The following is a 25,975-nucleotide window of genomic DNA, read 5'->3' on the forward strand; positions in this document are numbered from 1 at the left end:
TAAAAAACATAAAATGGAAAATACTGTTATTAGAGACACTCAGCAACAGCTTGAGAATGTCAGCAAGTAAAGCTGCGTGTGTACGGTGCCAAGGTAGACGGAGCAGCTGCTTCGGAAGAATATTGAGAAGCCAGCTGTTATTCCCATTGGCACCAGAACGTGCCAATCACCACCCAAACTGTGGGCATCGTGCGCCAGAATCTGGGGGAGAAGGCGCCTCCACAAGCCAACTAGAAAAGGGCCCTTGTTGTTTCTATGTGTCAAAGTTGTATCTGCAATTATTTGTATACTGTTCTTTCTTTACCCATTCTTCCTTCATAGGTTAGAATGAGAAAGACAGTATCCTGAGGAGAGAAACATCTTTCTCTTTCACTTTACATTGTTATAACAAATACTTTTATGGTTTAATTGTTGATTGTGGCATGGCTGGGCATCTTATGTTGATTAATGGAGCAAACATGAGCAAATCCAAGTGGATTTCAGAGGGTGACTCATTCACCATCTGATATGGACCAGTCCATTTTCTAAAGCTCTCTATCTGGGAACCAGAAGTTTAGGCTGATAAAAAAATAGTACCTCAAAACATCTGTACAGTGACAGACAAAAGAAAAATTTAAGAATAAAAAATTAAAAATATATACCCCTAAGGAACTTTTTTACTTCCAAGCAAAGAAATAAAAAAAAAAAAGTTTTTCCTTTAATTTGATTACCACAAAGTAAGAAGAGCAAGAGACATTTTCCCAAAAAATTTATTCTGACTTGGAAATTAAGTTAATTCCATAAAATGAGGCCTAGTTAACTTTCACTTTGGCTTTATATAAACAGGTTTTTGAGACCTAAAAGCATTAACCTAGATAAGCAATTAGAAAGCACTAACTTCATCCTCAGTATGCTAAGGCATGCAAAGCTTTCTCATTAAACAGCATTGGCTTCTCCAGAAGAAAGGGGAGAAAGAATACGCCTCATATCTACATATTTCTAGTTTGAGAAATATATGTATATATATAGTCCTACTTTGAGGGCAGTGTTGTTCTCCCATGCTGGTTTAGCGGTTGTAATGCCATGTAGCCATGTGACAAGCAGAGTTATGTTCTAGAATTGAAATTGGGAACATTCTTGCTCTTAGAACTATCTTGGAAATTTAAATAAATCAATCAATAAACAAAAAAGCAAAAAAAAAAAATCTCCGCATTATGTTATCAATGGTTTCAACAAGTCAATATCATTGGGAGAAAGCCTTTTTCTCTAAATCACATAAGGAAGTGTGGACAATCAGTGGCAAACCTGCGGGGCCATCCATCCCATCGGCAGTATACCGGTGCTACAAGACTAAAGTTCAATGTCACTCTGAGTATTTCTTTTACCAGGGACATCTTTAAACCTAGTAAGTAGGCTGCTAAGGAGCATTCCTGAAACACTGTACAGGATGGAGCGAGGAGCAGATGGAGACTGATGTCATCAGAACTCAGCACAGGAAATAAAGACATGAGTTGTAGCAGGTTATAATATGACTATACCGGCATGGGGACAGAAAGAGAAGAGGCAACCCCCCAGTGGGGCAATGGAGCTGTGGGATATTTCTTACAGAAATATTACAGACAACTTCTGCAAAACATCAACAATTTGTTTGTAAATTTACAAACACTCATTGAAGGTGTGCTGTAAGTGATGCACTAAGCTGGGCACCTCTGAATCCAGAAGAACGCAGGCCTAGAAGGAGAAAAAGCAGGAACGCATTAAAAGTCTTCAAACTTTTGAGCATTACCACCAATATCATAGGGGCAGAGTAGGATTAGAAGTCAAGTGGACAAAAGATCATGTATTGTTTGCATTTATGGATATGTCCAGAAACGGGACATCTGTGGAGACAGAAGGTAGAATAGTGATTGCTTAGGGCTAAGGACAGTAGTCTGGCGGGATAGGAAAGCGACAACTAAAAGGTACAGGGTTTCTTTTTGCAGTGATGAAAATGCTCTAAAATTGACTGTGGTGATGGTTGCACATATTCTGGGAATATACTAAAAGTCATTGAATCGTACACTTTAAATGGGTGAATTGTGTGGTATGTAAATTGTATCTCAATAAAGCTGTCATTTTAAAATGTGAGGTAATAAAATTTGGCAGGGGGTGGAGGGGGAAGCCAAGTAAATGGAAGGAGCAATAAATACTCCAGAAGTGGATCCTCTTCCTCAGGTCCCCGTCCCCAGCCTGTATGCCTTTCCCACTTACCCACACACACAAAAAAAAAAAGAAAGAAAAAGAAACACAGGGAACTATCAGATATTCTTGCTCAGCTAGAAACCGCAAAACACAAGAAAAACTGTTCAGAGAACCTCGGTGTCTCATTTTCTATTACATTTGAAGCCCACTTAAATGTGGAACGTGATGAGGTCCCACCTCAGTCCTAGGAGAACTGTGAGCTTGTGAATTATTGTTCAGCGCCTCTTCTAGACAAAAGGGCTTTAGCTCATAACAACACAAACCTCTGGATAAAAAGAGGAGACTTTCAAGCTCTGTGAGGCCCTCTCATAAATAACAAAAAAGATTGGCACCAGGTACGTCATCCCAGAGACTAGAGCATTTACAAAGTTCTTCTATTTGAATTTATTTCAAGCAGTCAATAAATAAATGGTTCCTTGCTATTAAAAATGGAGAAAAGAGAAGACTACAAACAAGTGCTTCTACCTCCGGCAATTTGGTCCATTTCTCCAGCTCCCTTCTCAGAGAAAGATGCAATTGTTCATTTGATGACCCTGGTACTCAGCGTATTTTCTTTGGGGCCATCTTTTGAATATTATTTTTGCATAAAACCAAGTAAATGAATGGGAAAGTTGAAAAACATAATCAGAATGTTATATTGACACTGTTGTAGATTTTCCGAATGTTGAAAAACAAGAAATGAATGGAAAAGAGTTTGCCAAAGTGAACATTTTATGCATCTTTATATAGGGCATATTCCCAAGTGGAAAAACATACACTTGGATAAAGTAAAATGGCAAAATATTTTTGAAAATCTCAAATTTATGACCGTTATTGGTCGTAATTAGGCAGAACCCTTGCTCTCAAAAACTTACATTTTAAATATTCACTTCTTTGTGTGTGTCTTTTACTCCTTCCTTATTTTCTACGTCTAGTGTTCAGAGAAGGCACTTTTAGCTCTTTTGTAGGAGCTACAATATTCTGCCCCACCAGAGGAATATAATCTTTCCTAGAGCATCTGTTTTTCCAAACCATCTATCTTAGTGATACACACAGTGATTACCAGTAGGCCCTCTGAAATACTGAAAGACACCAAATGAGGTTGTGTGTTTTTTTTCCCACTAACTCAAAAAGTGCTGTATTAATGTTAGCCTTGAATGACTCACAAGTGACTGTTCTTTTTTATCGTCAGAGATACAATCAGGGATCATCTCCCTTCCATTGGGTGGGGTAGCTTGGGTTCCTTCATGTGGCTGTGAGAAAGGCTGAACTGTGGAGCATCACGATTTGGGGGGAAAGCCATGCTAAAAGGTCCAGAAAAGACCCAGGAAGATGTCTTCCATAAAGTCGGTGATCAGTTATTGCCAAAGGAACACTGCAAATGCAAAGTCTCTCGTTTAGGAATTTAGAGAATTTGTGCTTTTAGTTCAAGGGATTGTTGGGATATGAAATGGCTTCCCAAATGCTATTAACATCAAATTAGGCTTTGTATCATGGCCTGGTTTTTTCTTTTTCAGCGCTTGCATTGCGCCTTCCCTATAGTAAATAATATGAAATGAACATACATCTTATTGTGCTCTTCATCTCATCACTAAATATTTTTCAACAGTAGTACATTTTATTATTTTTGTCATTTTGCCTTGCGTGTGAGTACACATTGTTGTCAAAGTCCTTTCTCAGCTCTGGTTTGGGCAATTCAAGAAGAGTGTGCCAGCTACCCTCTTAGTTTGAACCAGGTTATATGCAGAGTGCCTTGGGTTTTGTTAAACAACTAAGTCTCCTAGGAGGGCCAGGAAGTTTTCACCACAGATGCCCTAACCTCCCTGTCTCTGTCTCCCACTCCTCTGCCTCCCATATTATCTGTCGCCAAACAAACCACTGTACCACCTATTTCTTTATGCCAACCTCTAAGAAGTTCATACTCTAAATTATCACTACCTTTTTCATTTCAAAATACTCTACAAGTCAATTCATTTCACAGAGCCTCCCCTAACACACCAGAGCAATGCTAATTCATTCCCCTAGCCAAAGTGCCCACATTCCAACAGGACACAATTCACAAATGACCAAAGATGATGCATATTATAAATATTTGCTTTCTGCCCTATTTGCTTTTGCCTCATGTGTCCTCTCTATTTTGTGCTTTGGGTAAGACCTTGAACATGTGGGTTGGGTTACAAAGTGAGATAGCCATCAGTGGTTCTCAACATCTCCCCATTGAAGTCACCAGGGAGACTGTAAAAATATGCCCAGATTCACTCCTGCCCAATTAAATCAGAATATCTAATTGAAAACAACTGATCACAGATGGTACGAAGGAGAGTAGAATGTTAGCCTAATTTCTTTTTTCCTCCCATACTGAGCTGAGGGGGAAATTCCTGGCCGGTTTCAAATATAATGAAAAAAAGGAAATAAAAGAAAATGTTCTGATAACAAGTTAACAACTGCAGAATCCTGTGATTAGAAGGTTAAAGGTGGGCAAAAGCTTATCTTTTTCTAAGTCACTGCACGTCAGACCAGAGAAATATAAACATTTGTTTTAAATAATGGTTCCCTTTTTCTACTCACTCTTACTATAAAGTTTCCATGACCCGCACCTCACCTTACTCAGCTGCTGTTGATGAGTAGTAAGATTCTCTGAACATTGATTCTATGAAGTGTTTTAACCTCAAGAAGTATATATTCTAAAACATCAAACATAGGATAAGCTATGTTTGAGGTTCATTTGCAGGTAGTATTGTCTTAATCGTGCAGCTTAGAATTTTGCAACCAACGTGCTGTGAATGAACCTCCAGTGTGCTGAAATACTCAATTCCCTCAGCCTCCTGGGTGGCCGGGCAAGCCTGGGACAGCCAAGACTGGGAATCAAATATTTTTTTTTCTGATGTGTGTTATAAAGTGCAAAAGAGGGGAGCCATGGAAAGATACAGATGGTAGAATCTTGAATGTCTGAAGTAATAAGCAATACAGAGTATCAAGTTCGTGCTCTATGTAGAAGACATTATATACTGTACATAAATCCATCCAACAGTTACAATTATACATATAGGAGTAAAGCCATAAGCAGCATATCACTTATGAGAAACTAAGCAATTCGTACTAAAAGAAATTGTCCCCCAATTATCATCCTGTAGCATAAAAATTACTGTCATTACTTTATATTGCTCATAGTCATAGTAATCTCCAACATAATAATAATACATGAGTCTAGAATAGGTATTCAATGAACACTAAGAATGGATATTGCTGTTTATCATCTCCAAAATAATTTTTCAACATATATGTAAAAGTTTTTCAGTTCCAGTTCTCAAATTCAAACATTAAAATCATGTAATTGGGTTTGGACATGAAGAACTACTTCTCTGGGTTCAATTATCACAAAAAAAGGGATATTTGCAGATATGTTTGCAAAACTCCTGTCAATAATCCTAGTGGAATTATGAAGAGTGAAAAAAGTGCCAGAAAACTAGAAAAAGGCAAAAATTGTCTAAATTTTCAAAGAGGGGGAAATGGCAGATTCAGTTTTTTAAACACTCAGAGTGAAGGCCGGGCACAATGGCTCATGCCTGTAATCCTAGTACTTTGGGAGGCTGAGGCAGGCAGATCACCTGAGGTCAGGAGTTCGAGACCAACGTGGCCAACATGGTGAAACCGCGACTCTACCAAAAACACAAAAATTAGCCAGGCATGTTGGCGGATGCCTGTAGTCCCAGCTACTTGGGAGGCTGAGGCAGGAGAATCACTTGAACCCAGGAGGCGGAGGTTGCAGTGAGCTGAGATCATGCCACTGCACTCCAGCCTGGGCAACAAGAGCAAGACTGTCTCAAAAACAAAACAAACAAAAAACCTCAGAGTGAAATGGGGAGATGTTGCTCAAGGGGTACAAAGTTTCAGTTAGACAGGATAAATAAATTCAGGAACTCTATTGTACAGTATGATGACTATAGTCAATAATGAGGTACTGTATGCTTGAATATTCCTGAAAGAGTAGACCCTAAATGTTCTCAACACACAAACACACACACAAGATTTCTATGTGAGGTGATGGATGCGTTTATTAGTAAACATTTCACAAGGTATACATATATCAAAACATCATGTCGTATACCATAAACACATATAATTTTCATCTGTCAATTATACCTCAGTCAAGCTGGGAAAAAAACACATCAAATGATCTCTGTAAAGTATCTCCACTTGAGTTTAATTACCTAGTATGATGGCTGTGTAAACAAACGATGCTGCCTGTCAGGTGTATGTTTAATGCACAGTGGAGGTCTGATGGGGCAAATTAATATACGACCCAGTCAATCCTATCACAAGTTAGTGAGGCCCAGTCACAGAAGGGCAGGTTTCAGGGACTATTTCTGCCCATGGGCAATGTTATCTGAATTTTATATGCTTCCCAAATAGTCCTTTCCAAATATCAAGAATATATGCTGCAAGGTCTTTCTTCCAAGGATGTATCTTGCACAGTCCAGCTTAATTAATTTTACAGACAAAATATTCCAAAATACCCCTCTCCCTAAAATACATGTATTTGCATGTTATATACTTATAAAATCGATGGTCAACTTGTGTGAGTGAATAGACCCATGGCCATGTGCCATGATCCATTTTCTGCCTTCTCTGTGCAGCCAGGGGAATATTTATGGTGGCTTAGTTCCCTTTTCCGGAGAGGCCCATGAACACATAGGCCCTAGGAGAGGGTCTACACCACTGAGTGAGAAAGCCACCTCTGGGAGCCGTGAGCAGAGAGAGAAGGGGGCACAGTAACAAGACTTGCCACAAATGGAATGGGAAATGCAATACAGGACCTGGTTTATAGGGAAAGATAAAACATTTGTTTGGGGATCTATTTAATGTATAAAGTGCCCTAACAGTCTGCTCTCAACAGAGCAGCTAGTGCAATCCTTGAAAAACCTTTGATCATGTCAGTTTCTCGTTCAAAATTCTCCTGTCTTCTGTTTCACTCTAAGTCTCTAAACTATCTGCCACTCTCCTCCTTTCTTAGTCTAGTCCCTTCAGACTGCTATAGCTAAATGCCTTAGACTGGGTAATTCATGAGCAATAGAAATTTCTTGCCTGTGGTTCTAGAGGGTGGGAAGTCCAAGATCAAGGTGCCAACAGGTTCTCTGTCGGTGGAGAGCATGCTCTCTGCCTCATAAGACAGCACCTTCTATGTGTCCTCTTGTGGTGCAAGGCGCAAGCCAGCTCCTTTCAACCTTTTTTATAGTTCCATTTGTGGAGGGTAGAGCCCTCAAGACTTAATCACTTTCCAAAAGGCCTCAGTTCTTAATATCACCTATTGAGGATTCAGTTTCAACATGAATTTTAGAGGAACATGTTCAGACCTACTACTACCTGCTTCTCCACTCTTGTTATCTCCTTGCCCTCATCCCCTCATACTCTTGCACGTCACTCTCCCTGCTCCACCATGTTGGCCCCCTTGCTGTTTCCAGAAAGTACCAGGCATATTCCTTGTTGTCCTGGACTTGCTGTTCCCTGAACCTGAAATGCTCCTCCCAGATAGTCTCCTGGCTCCTCCCACACTTCATTCAAGTCTTTGCTCCATGTAACCTCAGGGTGGCCTTCTCAGGCCCTGCCCTGTTGAAATTGCAGACCTACCCCACCCCTGCACAGTGGAGTCCACCCAGCACTCCCTCATCCCTTCGCTGCTTATTTCTCCCCATAGCACTTACATTATTTCCCTATAGAGGGCAATTTACTTATTGACTTGTTTATTGTCTGTCTTCCCCACTAGAATCTCAGTCCCACAAGGGCAGGCGCGTTTTATCTGTTTTGTTCACTGCTATATTCCGAGCATCTAGAACAGGGCCTGGCACATAGTGGGCAAACAAAAACATGTTTGTGGAATAAATGAATAAACATCCAGTTGGTCTGCAGTCCAAAAAAGAAATTAGAACCACAGGTATAGACCTAGTCATGCAGACAAGGATGCAATGGCTGATGATACCAGAGAATGGAGCTAGGGGATCTCTAAGTATTTTACATATACACACACACACTCCACATACAGCAGTATCTACCTAATTATTTTCCCCAAAACAGTCATCTCAGCAGAAACTTGGAAAACACGTTTCATAGACGAATATATTTGAGAAATACTATATGATCTCACTTTCTTGGCTATTCTGTACACATTAACATACTGAAGGGTCTGAGAAATTCTACAATGAAAAAAATTAATTTTGTTAAACCTGCATGTTTCCCAATCAAATTTGATAACACCCTTTAATTCACATAATGTTTAATTGCATATCAAAGAATGTTCTTCCCTTTAAACACACTTTGACCTAGATTTTTATAACAGTATCAATAATATGATTTATATGATATATAAAGTATAATAATGCAATATTGAATTTATGTAACACATTTTATATATTCTGTATTTATATGGTTATATCAATAAGAATACTCTTAAAAATAAAATTTTATTACAAAGTGATTGGCAAAGCAGTTTTATCCAATTTTACTCATGTGATTTCATTTGATTCCTACCCTCTGTGAAGTATACAGAGCAGATCCCTACTTAATGAAATAGAGGATTGGATGAGACCCAGAATGGATAGGACTTACCAAGGTCACAGGAGGGAATGGATCACTTTTCATGCCACTGATTTCTTTACTTTGTGATACGGTTTCAAAATACTATGTATTAATAATACTCATCCTCCCTTAACAATAGATCATGGCTGTTAGCTCAAGACATCTTTAAACAGAGATTGCACCACATTAGTTAAGGGCACAGGCTGTGGAGCTTAATTTCCAGTCTGTCTTCATATTCACTGGCCATGTCTTCTGGGCAAAGTAATTTAACAGCTTTGTCTCTCAGAGGATGATATTGATAATAGCACTGATCTAAGGGAGTTGTGAGGATTACATGAGTTAACTCAAGAAAAGTATTTTAAACTATTACCTAGCACACACTCAAGATTCAATAAATGCTGGCTATTACTATAGAAATATATGTTACTGTGTTTAATAACAGCATTCTATAACATGGGTATAATATAATCAATTCAACCACTTCCCTACCAAGTCTAGGTTTTGCCATCTGTTTCCTTTCTGAAAAACAAACAAAAAATGAACAACAGTTGGAGCTTAAAAGAATCCCAAGTGCCATGTTGGCACAGATGTCTGGAATGAAGAACTCCCAAATACTTCCTGGTGCTGAGTGGGCTCCAGCGGTGAGTGTGGTGGTTGAATGGTCCTTCTCTGGTCAGCAGACTTGATGTGGAAGTCTCCTAAGAACAGACTATCTCCTGGGACTTGGAGTATTTCCTATCCGTGATCAGCAACATTTTTTCTTGCAGTATTTGGCAAGTTTGTCCTTGTTCCCGGCCAGAATCAGGAAGTTCAGAAGCACATAAAAACAAACAATACATAAAAACGCTTCTCTCAAATTATTCAAAGTTCAAAAACAGAAGAAATTGTCCATGATATTGGGATCTACTTGGTATTTTATCTGACGAATTACGTTTATTCTCATCAATGTACCCATCTTTTCCTTCCCAGTGAATGCTTTTATTTTATTTTATTTTTATTTTTGGCATGTTTTTCATTGTACCTTTTTTCTTGAAGTATATTTATAGAGAGCAAGTGTTTAGACAGGTTATTACTATATTTTGTAAAAATTTACAGGTATTTTCATGATACAGACTGTTCTAGCCTCAGTTTTCAAATTATATTTTATTATTAATACCATTTTTAGAAATTACTATTCTTAAGATCAGCATAATTTTCTAAGAATGTCATTTCAATGATCACAGTTGACCAATTGCAAGCCAATACAATAAAGTGCTGGTTTTTGAAATTTTACTCATCATTCAAGATCCACTTAAGTATCAGCTCCTTAATAAAACCTTCCTTGTTCCCCAACTCCATGTGATGACCAAAGGACTATGCTTCTCTCTCTCTCTCCCCCCGGCTCGCTCGTGCGCTCTCTCTCTCTCTCACGCACTTCAGTCACTCAACTAAATCCAATGGACTTTGTTCAATCACCATTTCACTTGTGCTTCTTCCACAAAATCCATCTGGAAACCACTCCCTTGCTCTTCCATGACACAATTCTGGTTTTCTTCCTATCTCTGGCTCCCCCTTCTCCTTTACAGACTCCTCCTCCTCCAACAAGTGATTAAATGTTACAGATACTCAAGGCTGGTTGCTAGACCCTATTCACTTCTCGCCCATTTCCTAGGCAACTTCATGATGACCCATAGTTTTATTTGACATGAAATCATCGTTTTTTATGGTTACATAGTATTCCATGGCGTATATATGCCACATGTTCTTTATCCAGTCTATTATTGATGGACATTTGAGTTGGTTCCAAGTCTTTGCTATTGTGAATAGTGCTGCAATAAGCACACCTGTGCATGTATACCCAGTAATGGGATTGCTGGGTCAAATGGAATTTCTAGTTCTAGATCCTTGAGGATTCGCCACACTGTCTTCCACAATGGTTGAACTAATTTACACTCCCACCAACAGTGTAAAAGCATTCCTATTTCTCCACATCCTTTCCAGCATCTGTTGTTTCCTGACTTTTTAATGATCGCCATTCTAACTGGCATGAGATGGTATCTCATTGTGGTTTTGATTTGCATTTCTCTGATAATCAGTGATGATGCATTTTTTCATGTCTGCTGACTGCATAAATGTCTTCTTTTGAGAAGTATCTGTTCATGTCCTTTGTCTACTTTTTGATGGGGTTTTTTTCTTGTAAATTTAAGTTCTTTGTAGATTCTGTATATTAGCCCTTTGTCAGATGGATAGATTGCAAAAATGTTCTCCCATTGTGTAGGTTGCCTGTTCACTCTGATGATAGTTTCTTTTGCTGTACAGAAGCCTTTTAGTTTAATTAGATCCCATTTGTCTATTTTGGCTTTTGTTGCAGTCGCTTTTGGTGTTTTAGTCATGAAGTCTTTGCCCATGCCTGTGTCCTGAATGGTATTGCCTAGGTTTTCTTCTAGGGTTTTTGTGGTTTTAGGTCCTACATTTAAGTCTTTAATCTATCTTGAGTTAATTTTTATATAAGGTGTAAGGAAGGGATCCAATTTCAGCTTTCTACATATGGCTAGCCTGTTTTCCCAGCACCATTTATTAAATAGAGAATGCTTTCCCCATTGCTTGTTTTTGTCACATTTGTCAAAGATCAGATGGTTGGAGATGTGTGGTGTTTTTTCTGAGGCCTCTGTTCTGTTCCATTGATCTATATCTCTGTTTTGGTACCAGTACCATGCTGTTTTGGTTACTGTAGCCTTGTAGTAAAGTTTAAAGTCAGGTAACATGATGCCTCCAGCTTTGTTCTCTTTGCTTAGGATTGTCTTGGCTATGCAGGCTCCTTGTTGGTTCCATATGAAATTTAAGGTAGTTTTCTCCAATTCTGTGAAGAAAGTCAGTGGTAGCTTCATGGGGATAGCATTGACTCTATAAATTACCTTGGGCAGTATGGCCATTTTCACAATATTGATTCTTCCTATCCATCAGCATGGAATGTTTTTCCATTTGTTTGTGTCCTCTTTTATTTCATGGAGCAGTGGTTTGTAGTTCTCCTTGAAGAGGTCCTTCACATCCCTTGTAAGTTGGATTCCTAGGTATTTTATTCTCTTTGTAGTAATTGTGAATGGGAGCTCATGATTTGGTTCTCTGTCTGTTTGTGGTGTATAGGAATGCTTGTGATTTTTGTACATTGATTTTGTATCCTGAGACTTTGCTGAAGATGCTTATCAGCTTAAGGAGATTTTGGGCTGAGACGATGGGGTTTTCTAAATATGCAATCATGTCATCTGCAAATAGAGACAATTTGACTTCCTCTTTTCCTAATAGAATACCCTTCATTTCTTTCTCTTGCCTGATTGCCCTAGCCAGAACTTCCAATACTAGGTTGAATAGGAGTGGTGAGAGAGGGCATCCTTGTCTTCGGCCAGCTTTCAAAGGGAATACTTCCAGTTTTTGCCCATTCAGTATGATATTGGCTATAGGTTTGTCATAAATAGCTCTTATTATTTTAAGATACATTCCATCAATACTTAATTTATTGAGAGTTTTTAACATGAACGTCTGAATTTTGTCTAAGGCCTTTTCTGCATCTATTGAGATAATCATGTGGTTTTTGTCGTTGGTTCTGTTTATGTAATGGATTACATTTATTGATTTGTGTATGTTGAACCAGCCTTGCATCCCAGGAATGAAGCCGACTTGATCATGGTGGATAAGCTTTTTGATGTGCTGCTGGATTCGATTTGCCAGTATTTTATTGAGGACTTTCACATCGATGTCCATCGGTGATATTGGTCTAAAATTCTCTTTTATTTTATTTTATTTTATTTTATTTTATTTTATTTTGCTGTTGTGTCTCTGCCAGGCTTTGGTATCAGGATGATGCTGGCCTCACAAAATGAGTTAGGGAGGATTCAGTCTTTTTCTATTGATTGGAACAGTTTCAGAAGGAATGGTGCCAGCTCCTCTTCGTACCTCTGGTAGAATTCAGCTGTGAATCCGTCTGGTCTTGGACCTTTTTTGGTTGGTAGGCTATTCATTATTTCCTCAATTTCAGAACCGGTTATTGGTCTATTCAGAGATTCAACTTCTTCCTACTTTAGTCTTGGGAGGGTGTATGTGTCCAGGAATTTATCCACTTCTTCTAGATTTTCTAGTTTATTTGTGTAGAGGTGTTTATAGTATTCTCCGACAGTAGTTTGTATTTCTGTCCTCACCTATTTTTCAACATTTTGTGTAATGTTTTGCATAAGCTTTTGTTGAAATCAACTAAATCAGTCTAGGATCCCCTCTGAGCCTGCCCAAGAACTGGCCCCTTTGCTGACTCCCATACCTAAATGTTCTACCAAACTGCGAGATGCCTACACACTCCAGTGGAGTCTACATCTCCCTATAGTCTATCCTGCACCACTGGGGGTTCATGGATTCGAGCTCTGGTCCACAGCATACCTGTTGTACTGGGCATATAATGTTGCTGTGAAGAAATACCAGGATAAACGTTCAGTTTTCCTCAGGACATGGTTTTGGTGCTCACTTTTATGAACCCTGACATGTCCAGCAGAGAGAGTAGAAACACAGCCTGGAAGACTGAAGGACCTGTGAATTACATCATGCATAGTTGTTCCTGGTCTCTGTTGTGGAGAATGGAGATGCTGGCCATGTGCAGGAGTGCTTTAGAAAGCAAGGGTTCCCGAGGGCACCTAGAATCCCAATTTAGTCACTTTGTAAGCTGTCTGTGCTCCTCAGGACAGTGGGGATCATACACACACCTATGTCTGGGGCATGTCACAAGGACTAAAGACGCTCATATACATAAGGCCCTTCAAACAGATCCTGACACTTAGAAAATCCTCCTAAAAATACCAACAATTAAGGAGCGGGTAGGGGGCGGGTGGAGGGGCGGGAAGGAACGCAGAAGGTCAGAAGAATGCTAACTAAGTAAGAACAATAGCTACTGGTTTTTGAGTGCCAACTATGAGCCAGGCACTGTGCTAAGTAATTTATATATAATGCATTTCTAAAAAGCAACAAACTTTGCTTTGTTGAGATTCCAGAGATTAAAAGTATTATCCTAGAAATACATGAATGATGCATAATCTTAGACCCATCCGTGTTTCATTACTGAAGGCAGACCCAGACTGCATAGTCCCCAAGGTGACTCCTCAAGTTGTTCTCCTTCTACCCAACCTTTGCAAGAAGATATGTCTTTGTGTTCTTTTAAGTTCTTTTACAGCTTCTTGAAATTGTCCTTAGGCATTCCCGCTGCTTCTTGTTCAATATCTTTTTTTATGAGACTCCTGTGTTCCTGGTGATTGAAGCTTACTTTTTTCTCATTTTCTGTCTGAAAAACTATCAGCTCAAAAATGAGGATTGCTCTTGTTAACACTAGTCTAAAACCTGCCTTACTGTCTTTAGAAAATAAACACACTACTATTTACATATTCACTTTTGCAGCATTCAAGTTCCAAAATGCACATTTGTCAAAAAGCCATTCTAAGCTAAAGATGCAAGGTGGTGCAGTATTGTTTGGCAACTCGAACTTGGTGAAATTTCCCTTTTCTCTGATTTCGATATACAAATCAAGATTTTTAAGAAGAAAAGAAAGAAAGAACTTTTTTCACATGCAAAGAAAATTGTATTTCATTCCTTTTGCCAAAAATATGGTTTCTGGACGACTAACTCCTGGTTTGCCTCTTTCCTACATACGAAGCTCTCTCACTGACAGCCCAGGAATACACAGCTATTGAAACAGACCAATGGACAGGAAGCCTCCTACTTGGCCAGTTCAGCACATAGTGCTTGGTGACCAGACAGGCCCAGCCTCACTCAAGAAAGTGGAAGATTGAACCTCCACCAGGGAAATTTGGGTCTAATCAGCCATCTTGGGTCCCTCCTGTAACATCACGGTACTCGGAACAATAATCTCTGCCTGAGTTATCTGAACTGGCTGCTTGTGCTACCCCACAAATCTATGGAGTGATTAAATTGCACAACCTTCCTCCTCTCTTTTAGGCCAGATAAACATCTTAGGAGAAATCGTTCACTTAGTTAATTTGGAGAGTAGTCAGCTGAAATAAACAACGCTTCCAGCTGAGATGTGCAGTATGGTGAAAGTTCTTGTCTGAGATTTGGGATCTGGGTTTTCTCTGTCTTTATTTTGCAAGTGGTGGCAGTGACATGAATTAGTAATGTGCTCAGCAAGCTCAAAGGAATACCTTTCATGAGAGCTGCTTCTTTCCCACCATATTTGGGCTGCTTTGCGGCTTCATCTTTCTGATACCAGCACTATCTCATCTTCCTGGTTCCTAGTGACGCCCCTGCTATGAATCTCTATCTCATATTCCGTGCAACCTGTTTATACCAAGAATGTCACTATCTTCTTCATTCATCTCAGATGCCATGGGAGCCCAGTAGCTACTGCTCTGTCCCTCTCTGACACCTTTTCCTCACCCTGAAATGACCTTGACATACCACGACAGGGGCCAGAGTCTGGTTCTTGTCACATGGCCTGTGTTTCAGCCACTGTAAGTTGTCATCGCTGTCAGAGTCTCCACCCTCTTTGCCAGTTACATAAGAGGCCACATAGACGTCTGCTTCCTAGCACAAGCTTTTATTAACCAGAGGCAGCACAAGAGGCCAAGTAAGCAATAGGTCTATTCCGGAGCCATGTCCTCAGGGAGGGTGAGGGGCTGTAGTCAGGTCAGGTCGTGGCTCCTGGGGCAATTCGGCTCAGCTCTGGGCCTGTTTGCAGCCTTCAGTACAGGGGATGACATGTGATGTTGTCAGCCTGAAGGGGCAAAAAAAGCAGCAGCCCTTTCAAAATCAGAATGCCCCTGCTGTTTGTTTCCTTTTGGAACACAATAAGAACAGACTGGGGACATGACTCGGGGCTGTCAACGCTTCCTACCAGCTTCCCCAGCACCTTTCATTTGCCAGAAGAAAAAAAGCAAGTTGCTTAAGTTAAACAAGGACTTAATGAATAGTCAAAATAATTGTTTAGCTTGGATATAAGGCCTTAGGTAAATAGATGATTGCCTGAGACCCTGGGCCAGGAAAAGCAGCTAGGCAGGACACCACTTGTTCTTTCCCTCGGACAACAGCCCAGTAGCCTCTGCTCCTCTGAGGACTGTTGTTACTGAATTAATTCTCTCTTCCCACCAGCGTATTAAAGCAATTTAATATCAGAACAGGCTCCTTAAAGCAGGCAGAAGGAAAGAAAACTTTCTATATTAGAAATATACCATTAACACATAAATCCTACTACATGAGTGCTTCTATTAAATGGAATGCTTAAGATTGGGAATATCTGGTGTGTTTGTATTAAACTGTTTTCATGTTGTGAAATTTCTCAGATGCATTGTTAGCATACTTAACAACTGTCCTGCCTCCTGCCTTATTGGTATTTTTAACATGATTTCATCCTTTTGCAAATGATTATTTACTACACCAAAGGGGCATTGTCAGGTTTCTGAGGAATCAGCTTCTCAAAGTGCAATGTAGTTATGGACAGTGTCGGCACTGAAATGGAATCTTCCAGGTATGGTTTCCTTATTTGTTGTTAGTGCTGACTTGTTTGGGTTTGTTTGCTTGTTTAGGTATCTTTGCCCTCACCTGGCTCCATTGCTACTTATCTCTTCTTCCCAAAGTAGGATGCAGTATGAAAATTTGTTGTCAGCTAATTTCAGTTCTGCTGAAGAATACTTTTAGTAATTGTTTTCTTACTTGAAAGTAATAGATTCCTTGTTGATCCAGGACAGGATTTGCTTGTCTTGCTTGTACAGTCCATTTCCACTGAACTGCTTTTGATTCAACTGTGAACTCATCAAGGGAGTGGGATTCTCCTGGTATTCTTTTTCCACAAATCATGATGACTGTATATTTGGTTTATTGGCAAACAGCAATCAAAGCATACATTATGTAAGAAAAAGTTAATGCTGACCTGTTTAAACAATTTTTCGTCTTAATAATATAGGAGAGTGGTTAAGAACATGAGGTTTCAAGTCAGTTCTGAGTTTAAGCATAAGCTCTGCACTTTCTAGCTCTATGAGTCTGAACAAATTATCAAATTTCCATTGGCTTTGTTTCCTCATCTGCAAAATGGTCAAATAATAATAATAATAACTACTTTGGGTTGCTGGGTTGATGATGTGAAATAATATGTGTAAAATGCTCAGCACAGTGTAAGTATTCAATGAATGTTATCTACCATATTATTTTCACATACCTTATAATTTCCTTACAACAACTCTGTGATGTAGACAAAATTGCTATGATTTATGCAATTTAAATCTTAGACAACTGGACTTCAAAGTGATTACTGATTCATCCAGGGTTACCCGAGATGGCAAAATGTTGGTCTTCTCAGTACAGGAGCCCCCAAGTTCCCAGTGTATTGCCCTCCCTTCTTCCATTCGGCCACAGGGTACTCTTCTTCAGTTTCCCTAAATCTAAAACCTTACATGCTAATGGGCCTCCTCTGCCCTAGACTCTCAGGTGGAGACCAGGAAGAAATCCTGTCACAGGCATTAAAACCTTCGTCAATATTACATAGACACTTTCTGGGGAAATGGTAACCTCCTAGCTACAAAGTCAAGAGGAACTCTTTGGTAATACTGAGAAGAAAATACTAATGGAGAAGTGATTTCCAAAAGGTGAGACTGAAAGTGCTGGAAGGAGCCCATGAGATTACAGCAACAGGTCAACAAATCCACAAGCCCAGTCAGCTTGGTAGACAAAATCTATACGGTCTCCTCCATGCATCATTTTTACCATATACCATTATACAACACAAATGTGTTTAAAGTCAGTGCGTCTGTTATATCCTTTTAACATGCTGCATTTTCTCAATTGATATTAAAACTACAACTTCTTTTATGTGAGGATCTGAGAATTTCATTTCTTTTTTCATTTTAAAAACCTGGTCTACACACTCCGTAAGGTGTGTGTTTCTAACCATAAGGTTAGAAACCAGTGGTATTGTGGAGAGAGCTCTGCCTATGAAGTCTAACAGCCCAGATTTAAGTGCTAGCCCCACTGACTATAAGCTGAAACCACCATCAACTTAGGCAGCTCAGTTAAAGTCCATAAATATTTACTATATCAGGCCTTTAAGGGGCTTGTGCCTTTACCTGGGACTACAGAGCAAATAGTAGTCCTTTATAACCATTCTTCTCTGAGCCTCTATTTTCTTACTTATAAAGTAAACAGAATAAAGGTGTCTCTCCTGACTGGGTTATTATGAAGACCCAATGAGAAAAAAAAACAAGAAAATAAATACATTGTCATGTTGTGAAAGTGCTTTGTAAACATACGGTGTTCAAGACAACTGCTGAGGAGAGAAAAACACTTCAACTTTCCTTGGTAGCTTTCCTTTATTGACCAGCCACCCCATATCAAAATAAATAAGTACATTTTTTTAAAGCTAACAGCATTACCCTCATTGATGTAAGTTTATATTCACACCTATAAAAGTACTTTTCCATCTGTTTCCTCTTCCTCTCACTTTGGTTTATAACATTTATCCATAAATTACAATATTCTTTCATATCAATATGGCAATGTAATATCAGATTATACAAAGCATTAAAGAAGGCACCAGTATAAAATTCAAAGCAGAGAACAGCTCAAGAGCTCATGGCTTGCCCTTTACAACCCCAAGTACAGTACACTCAAGGCCCATCTGTGAGGGTCATTTTAAGCATATCAGTTGCATGAGTTGCAGCTGATGGGGATCTCACCCAGGTCCTGAGTTCCTCCAGGAATTAGGAAAGAAAGGAGAGAGGACTGTTCTTCCTTTCAGCTCCTAGGCTGGGGCCCCAGTGCCACCTTAGTTTGGGGAAAAGGTGATTTATGGGAGGGTACCCGTTACTACTGGAATTGAAACCTTCCCTGATTCAGTTCTTCCAGAGATATATTATGTCTCACGTATTTCTACCTCTCCTCTGATTCCATGGTATATATAATAACTGGTGAATTTGGTCTTTATTTCTACTGTTGTCAACAGAGAACATTCACTTAGAATCCACTAAGTACCAGACAGCATTCAAAGTGCTATAGAGAGATGTAAATAACATGATATGCATGATCCCTGCTTTGCAGGAGTTTAGAAGGAAGCAAACCAGCATTTATTGCCAGTCAGTGAGTATTATTTTAGGTTCTCTGACAAGGACACTTCGAAGTGGGTCTTAACTTCATTTTATAAATGAGGCATCTGAGGCTCAGAGAAATAAATCTGCCAAGATCACACAGGTAGCAAGTGTCTCAGCAAGGTTTCTCCAAAGCCTACCTTGTTCTAAAGTCCATGCTCTTTCCACTCTACTCCGTTACCTCCTCTGATGAGAAAGACAGGACACATACCAAAAAGGAAAACGAACACAGATATTAAATATGAAAAGAAACCAGCCATGTACGGTGGCTCACGCCTGTAATCCCAGCACTTTGGGAGGCTGAGGCGGGTGAATCATGAGGTCAAAAGATCAAGACCATCCTAGCCAACATGGTGAAACCCCTTCTCTACTAAAAATACAAAAATTAGCCAGGCGTGGTGGTGTGTGCCTGTAATCCCAGCTATTCGGGAGGCTGAGGCAGGAGATTCGCTTGAACTCAGGAGTCAGAGGTTGCAGTGAGCTAAGATCACTGCACTCCAGCCTGGCAACAAAGTGAGACTCCATCACAAAAAAAACAAAAAAACAAAATATATATATATATACACACACACACACACACACACACATATATATATGGAAACCAAATAAATAAGTACTAGAAACTCTACAGACTGTCCTGTGTGCAAGAGTGGCCAAGTGCCTGGAGCAAGGCTAGCCTGTGAGGCGATTCTAAAGCACATTAATGATACAGTATGGAAAAAAGGAAGGTGGATGCTAGTCAGAAAACAATTGTGCTGGAACCAAGAAAAATTATAGTCTGGGTGATTAACACTTCTGAGAATGAAAGCTACAATGCAACACTCATTTATCCTTCTGGATTCAGATGCTTTGTCTCTGTGGCCCTGGGAAGCATAAAAATACTTTTGTCTTTTTATGGAACTTTGTAAGTTGCTGTGATTTTCACAGACCCGTCTTCTGAGCACGTACAAGAGACCCATGTTTCTTGTTGGTGTATTGCCAAGCTCATTACACTCAGCATTAAATATCCCTTTCCACACAGCGCTCGCTTCCGTATGGTAAAAGGGAACCATTTTTCTCCTGACATCTGGGGTTGGTTTCATTGAGGATTTACACAGGATTTACAGGGGAAAAGTGAATGCACGTGGCAATGTTTTCAAGCCTTTGTTTGGATTTTCTGTTTTCTAGGAGATATACGACTAAGGGGTCAGACGGGGGTTCCTGCTGAACGCCGTGGTTCCTACCCATTCATTGATTTCCGCCTACTTAACAGTGAGTAATCAAGTGTACCTGGAAAGGAACAAACGTTTTCTTCAAAAAGAAAAAAAAAAAAAAATCCTCATTTCCCTCTGAACTTCAAAACGTTCCGGGGTCTGCCTTCCTTCCTGAATCTCTCTTCTGCCAACTAGAACTTAACCCTTTGTCTTTGAATTTCCTCACAAGTGAAGTAATTCTGGCCCTGCCCTACCTCTCAGAGCTTCAGTGAGGGTCAAATGAGATCAGGTCAGCTTTAAAAGTATAAACCTCTGGCCGGGCGTGGTGGCTCACGCCTGTAATCCCAGCACTTTGGGAGGCCAAGGTGGGAGGATTGCTTCAGCCCAGGAGTTGGGCAACATAGTGAGACCTTATTTCTACAAAAAATCAAAAAATTAGCTGGGCATGGTGGCGCAGCCTGTAGTCCCAGTTACTTACTTGGGGGCTGAGATGAGAGAATAGCTTGATCCCAGGAAGTTGAGGCTTCAGTGAGCCAAGATCTCACCACTGCCCTCCAGCCTGTCTCAAAAAGAATAAAAATTTTTTTTATAAAAAGTGTAAGTCTCAAAAACTGTGATGCCCTATACAAGAAAGCTACTATTTTCATTTTCCAGCACATTCTCTCTACCTTCAGCCAGAGCTAGACTAGGTGAGATTCCATTTTATTTTTGAAACCCCCACAGAGAATCCTCTTCTACAGTTGCCCTTAGTAACCCACGCATTATAGAATTCTCACTTCTTTGTCTAATATAAATCCTCAAGGTCTATTCTTGCCTTCCTGGTAAACCTCACCATGGCAAAATCCAAAGCATTGCTGCTTTCTCCCTTGAAACTTACAAGTTCATTGACTTCTACCTTTCCCTCCCTAAACTACTCCTCATCAGGAGTTTTGCTCAACCTTTGGTCCATAATTTTCTTAAGCTTAGGTTCCTTTGCAAACCCAAACCAGTGACCGGTCATCCCTCCAGATTTCATATCTTATAACGATCGTAATCATCCTTCACTGTAGACTTGTGGGGGAGGTGGAAGAGCAAGTGGATAAATTTCACAATTTGCTCCAAGGTTTTCAGTGTTTGGTTCTCATATCACTTCCCATCTATAAATTTCAAAGTACTAGATTATACCCAAAGAATATTACTTTCCTTTGACATAAATAAGCTCAGCTAAAGAGGTAATTTGATTTACTTCAACCCCTGGAAATTACTAGGAGAAATTAGAACTTGTTATTTCTAATCCTTCAATCCTTGAGAGGCCAATAGTAGGTGGCATGTTTGTATTTCTCCTGGCTTGTCAATCTCCCCTATCAATGTGCAACGTCTGTTTTTTTAAGCACTTTCAGGGACACAGAGACTTGGAGTAATTCTTTCCACACTAGAGATAACCTTCCCTACCCAGACCCTCAAAAATGCTTTTTGGAAGACCGAATTGAGCCGTTAGACCAATGCAATAATATGGGATACAGCCTGTGGGAGCTCTAATGGTCTCTCTGACCTTTCCTTATACCCTAATTGGGCTGTTCCAGCTACCCGTGGAAGTTACACCTTTGACAGTCTCTAGACTGAATGGATTTCCAGGTCCTAGGCATGTGGTTTCTCTAAGCAGGACAAGGATGAGCAAAGCGTTCCACTTCACGGTTTCATATAGACCAGAACTCTCCAACAGCATCCCATTTTGAAAGTCGGAGAGAGAAAACAACCAAAAAGCCTCTTCTCAATAGTAGATGAGTGTTAGTTCATGTTTTCTGATATGAACCTCAAAGGAATTAGGAAAATTAGGGGATATTTCTGTTTATAATTCCAAAGTTCCATTATTTTAAAACCTTAATCCCAGTGTTAATAAGCAACTTTACTGCTAATGGTGGTTATCTTTGCAGGCGGGACAGTGGAACACTTTTTTTGTTTGTTTTTGTTTTGTATTTTTTTTACAATTTGCCTCTTTTACTTTTGTAATCTGAAAACAACGGCAAATATAAATGACATTTAAAGAGAAACTCATTGCAGACAATATTTCCGTGTCATATTGTTTACCATGTAAGAGATCATCTGCCAGCAGCTGCTATCCTGTCTCCCCTCTGCTGAGATCCTCCAGGACTTCTGAGTACCTGGGCTCAACCCCAGCCTCGTTTCCCTGGCCCTGGATGCTGCCTGCCCCTCCACCCCCATTTCACCCCACCTGGTGCTCACAGTCCTCCACTCATCGAGTGACAGTGCTGGCCATCCACCCTGAAATTCCCTTTAGGGTCTCCTCAGCATTCCATTCTGGATAACTCTTTCACCCATGTCTCATACTCTATAACATACTGCAGAGGCAATATTAATTTTTCTTTAGCATATTTTCCTTTATATGAGGTCTCCAGTTTTTTTAATGTATCAAACACACCCCAAATAGACTATAAGATCCTAAAGACAATCAATTGCTATTGATCACTTACTGACTATAGTTAACTTACCAATTATTAAAGGGTCTCCTCAAAAACATTATATTAAATAACTGTGAATATAAATCATCCCCTGTGTTTAACTGAACAACACAGGTAGGAATGAAGACCTCTAAGATATTCCTTTATTTGTGATATGATTTACCTCTTGGTATAATGCACCATAGACCCCATTGATGAGTTGAAACTAGAACAGATAACATTACTGTGGTCACCCTCCACGGTTCCTAACTTAGTTTGCAATTACAGCAGCTTGTCACCATGGAGCAGAGATGTATGAACATCTGTGTTAGTCACAGTCACATAAGGTATATGTGTCATATCTCCTACCACTTCATACACTGTCTACTTAATTCTCTTTAATATCACTCATGTCCTTGTGGTTTGCCTGAGTTGTTAGTGTGTGCTTTATGCCTAAAAGGAAACATCTTAGGACATCTGGGGATTTTCTCCTAGAGCTTTTCTCTTTACCAGTTCATTCTTATTCTACACTGTAAGAGCTGAGCTAGTTTAAAGTGATTCTTTAGATCACTTACCTTAATTTTGAGTCAAGTTTTTCCCAGTGTGGGCACAGACCCCAAACTTCATTTGCCTCGGGTGCTTGCAGTTTTGTTCTCTCTCCCACAGTAAAATCTAATCTAGGATTTTTTTTAAACCATTTATAGGAAAAACCAAATCACCATAGCCGTCACTCCCCAGCTCTGCATCCCTGCAGCCTTCCTTCCAAAATGTTAGTGAAACCCACACAACTGCCATCCCCTTTCCAAAGTGTCGCCGGGTGGGTGTCCCTCTCCCACCCACCTCAGTACATGCATGAATCACTGGAGCACACAAGAGCAGAAATGTATACTAAATAGTGAGGCCCATGCATTTCCCCATTGGTCCCATTAGTCACAGCCCCAGTCTGTCACAGGAAGGCGGGGAACATCAGAATTAAAATCTAAAATTACTCGTCTTCAACCAGAACAGTTTCTAGGCATTAAAATGGATTACTAGGTGGCTCACGCCTGTAATCCCAGCACTTTGGGAGGCCAAGGCGGGTGGATCACAAGGTCGGGAGATGGAGACCATCTTGGCTAACACGGTGAAACATCGTCTCTACTAAAAATACAAAAAAATTAGCCGGGCGTTGTGGTGGGCACCTGTAGTCCCAGCCACTTGGGAGGCTGAGGCAGGAGAATGGCGTGAACCCAGGAGGCGGAGCTTGCAGTGAGCCGAGATTGTGCCACTGCACTCCAGCCTGGGTGACAGAGCGAGACTCCATCTCAAAAAATAAAAAATGAATTACTAGAACAGAAGTGGACAAATGACTGCCCACACACCAAATCTGTCCCCTTCTCCTGCCTGTTTTGGTAAATAAAATTTTACTGGGATATTGCCATGCCCATTTGTTTATATGACATCTATGACTGCCACTGAAACAGTGGCAAAGTAGTTGCATAGAAACTGTGTGGTCTACAAACTGCCCCCCACAAACCCCAGAATACTCACTCTATGGCCCTTTATAGAACAAGGTTGCCAACCCCTAGATTTTTTTAAACAGATTTAAGAGAGCTTTATGACAAAGCCACAAGCACATTCAGTCCAGTCTGTTTACCTTTGTTCATGTCTTTTTTTTTTCTGTTACATTTCCAGTGCCATCACTTTACTTTCAAGAATGGACTCATGTTGACTAAATTTTTATGGACAGAAGAATAAACAGAGAGGGAACCTCTGTTATTGATGCAGATTTTAAATTCCAATTTAAAATTATAATTTCTAATTGCACATTCTTCTGGAAGAGGTTATTTTTGCGGGGAGGGGAAGCACATATTTGGGGCAGAGGGAAACACAGTACTACTGATTTCATGTACCTATTGTCTGCATGTAAGGTGGCTCTTGGTTTGCCTGGCATATTCCTAGTTTGCACATGTTCAGGAGTATTTATTAATAGTGCCATCTTTCATTCCCAGAGTGTCCTGATTTGGACACTAAATTACAAGGCCAACTGCTTGTATAGGTTTTCTCCCAAAAGAGCATTTCAATTTGATGTTTCTCAAAGATCACATGCAGGAATAAGTTTAAAAGATCTATTGTATAATGTAGTGTCTATAGTTAATAACAAACATATACTTGAAAATTGCTAACAGAGTAGGTTTCAAATGATCTCATCACAAAAAGTTATAAGTATGTGAAGTAATGCATAAGTTATTTAGCTTTACTTAGTTATTCCACAATGTGTGTGTGTGTATATATATATGTGTGTGTGTGTTATGTATGTGTATATATATACACACACACATATATCTTGAAATATGTTGTATACCATAAATATGTACAATTTTGTCAGTTAAAAATAATAATATCATATCATATGCATTCCAGGCATAAAGATTAGAAAATCATTTTCATAAGAGATTCATCTAGATCAATAGAAATACATAAGACTCATTAAAAGCTAATTTCATTTCCTGTTTCTATTTTACACACACAATTTAGAAGAGAGTCATCTCTATGAACTTCTTGAAGCTTCTCTGGATAAGTAGCAGGAAACTGTGGCCTCAGCACCGTTTGTGTGGAACATTGGAAAGATAGATCTTTAAAGACTGTTATCTTTACACCTAATCATAGAGAGCCCGAACAGAGAGAAAAGGGGGACAATTGTTTTTATTCCAGATGATGTCCTAACACAGAGAACTGGAGGGACAGAAAAGTAATGGCTGTATTCTCCCAATGTCGATTTCCTATAGATTTATTTCATTTGCTAATTCTGTTTGTAGGGGGGAAACAAAGGAGGAAAAAATGTAGACAAGAGTGTTCCGAGACTTGTGGACCCAGAGGGGAGAGTCGCAGGAGCAATTACAACCTTCTGCAGAGCAGGCGGCTCCAGCAGCCCCGTCTACAGCTCTGTCTCCTGATTTAATATAATCAGCAGCCTGAGTAGATAATGACTAGGTTGAGATGTTCCCGTGGCAACCGTCTCAGAGCAACACAAAGTGATTTCCACACCGGCTCAGCAGAGGAAGTGACATACAAAGAAAACATGCTCAGGGACTGTGGAGCTTGAGGGAAAGAAACAGCTTCAGCCTGAGGTTTTAGGGCACCAAATATCTGCTGCCACAGAGAACCCAGAGCTCCGGACCAGCCCCTGGGCTTTGCAGTAGTAGGTTAATTGGCTATTTGTCTTTTCCTGCCTGTTAATTTGCTAATCTTGATCTTTAAAGCTCTATTCCTTCAGACTTGCCTCTCCTGTCAGGGTCATCTTAACTGCACAAGCATGAGGTCATTTTAGTAGAGCTACAAAAATATTTTCCTTTACTTATTATTTCCCAAATGGAACCAATATATACAAACATATATATTTTTTAACCTTTTTATGAAGAAGTGACCCAGAGACTCAAATATTTTTTAAAGCTGCCATCTAAAACATATTATACCCTGCAGCCATTCTTTC

General features: G+C 39.8%; 1 protein-coding gene across 2 annotated transcripts in view; it reads left to right on the forward strand.

Annotated features, from left to right (window-relative positions):
• The window catches only part of PDE7B (phosphodiesterase 7B), a 333,398-nt gene that overhangs the window by 230,243 nt on the left and 77,180 nt on the right, over positions 1–25,975 (forward strand). For both annotated transcript variants that reach the window (XM_015137382.3, XM_015137381.3), the window contains one exon: positions 20,040–20,123. In XM_015137382.3, coding sequence (XP_014992868.1) covers positions 20,040–20,123 — 84 coding nt within the window. The remainder of the gene's footprint in view (positions 1–20,039; positions 20,124–25,975) is intronic.

Source organism: Macaca mulatta, chromosome 4 (assembly GCF_049350105.2).
Source record: "Macaca mulatta isolate MMU2019108-1 chromosome 4, T2T-MMU8v2.0, whole genome shotgun sequence".
NCBI lineage: Eukaryota > Metazoa > Chordata > Mammalia > Primates > Cercopithecidae > Macaca > Macaca mulatta.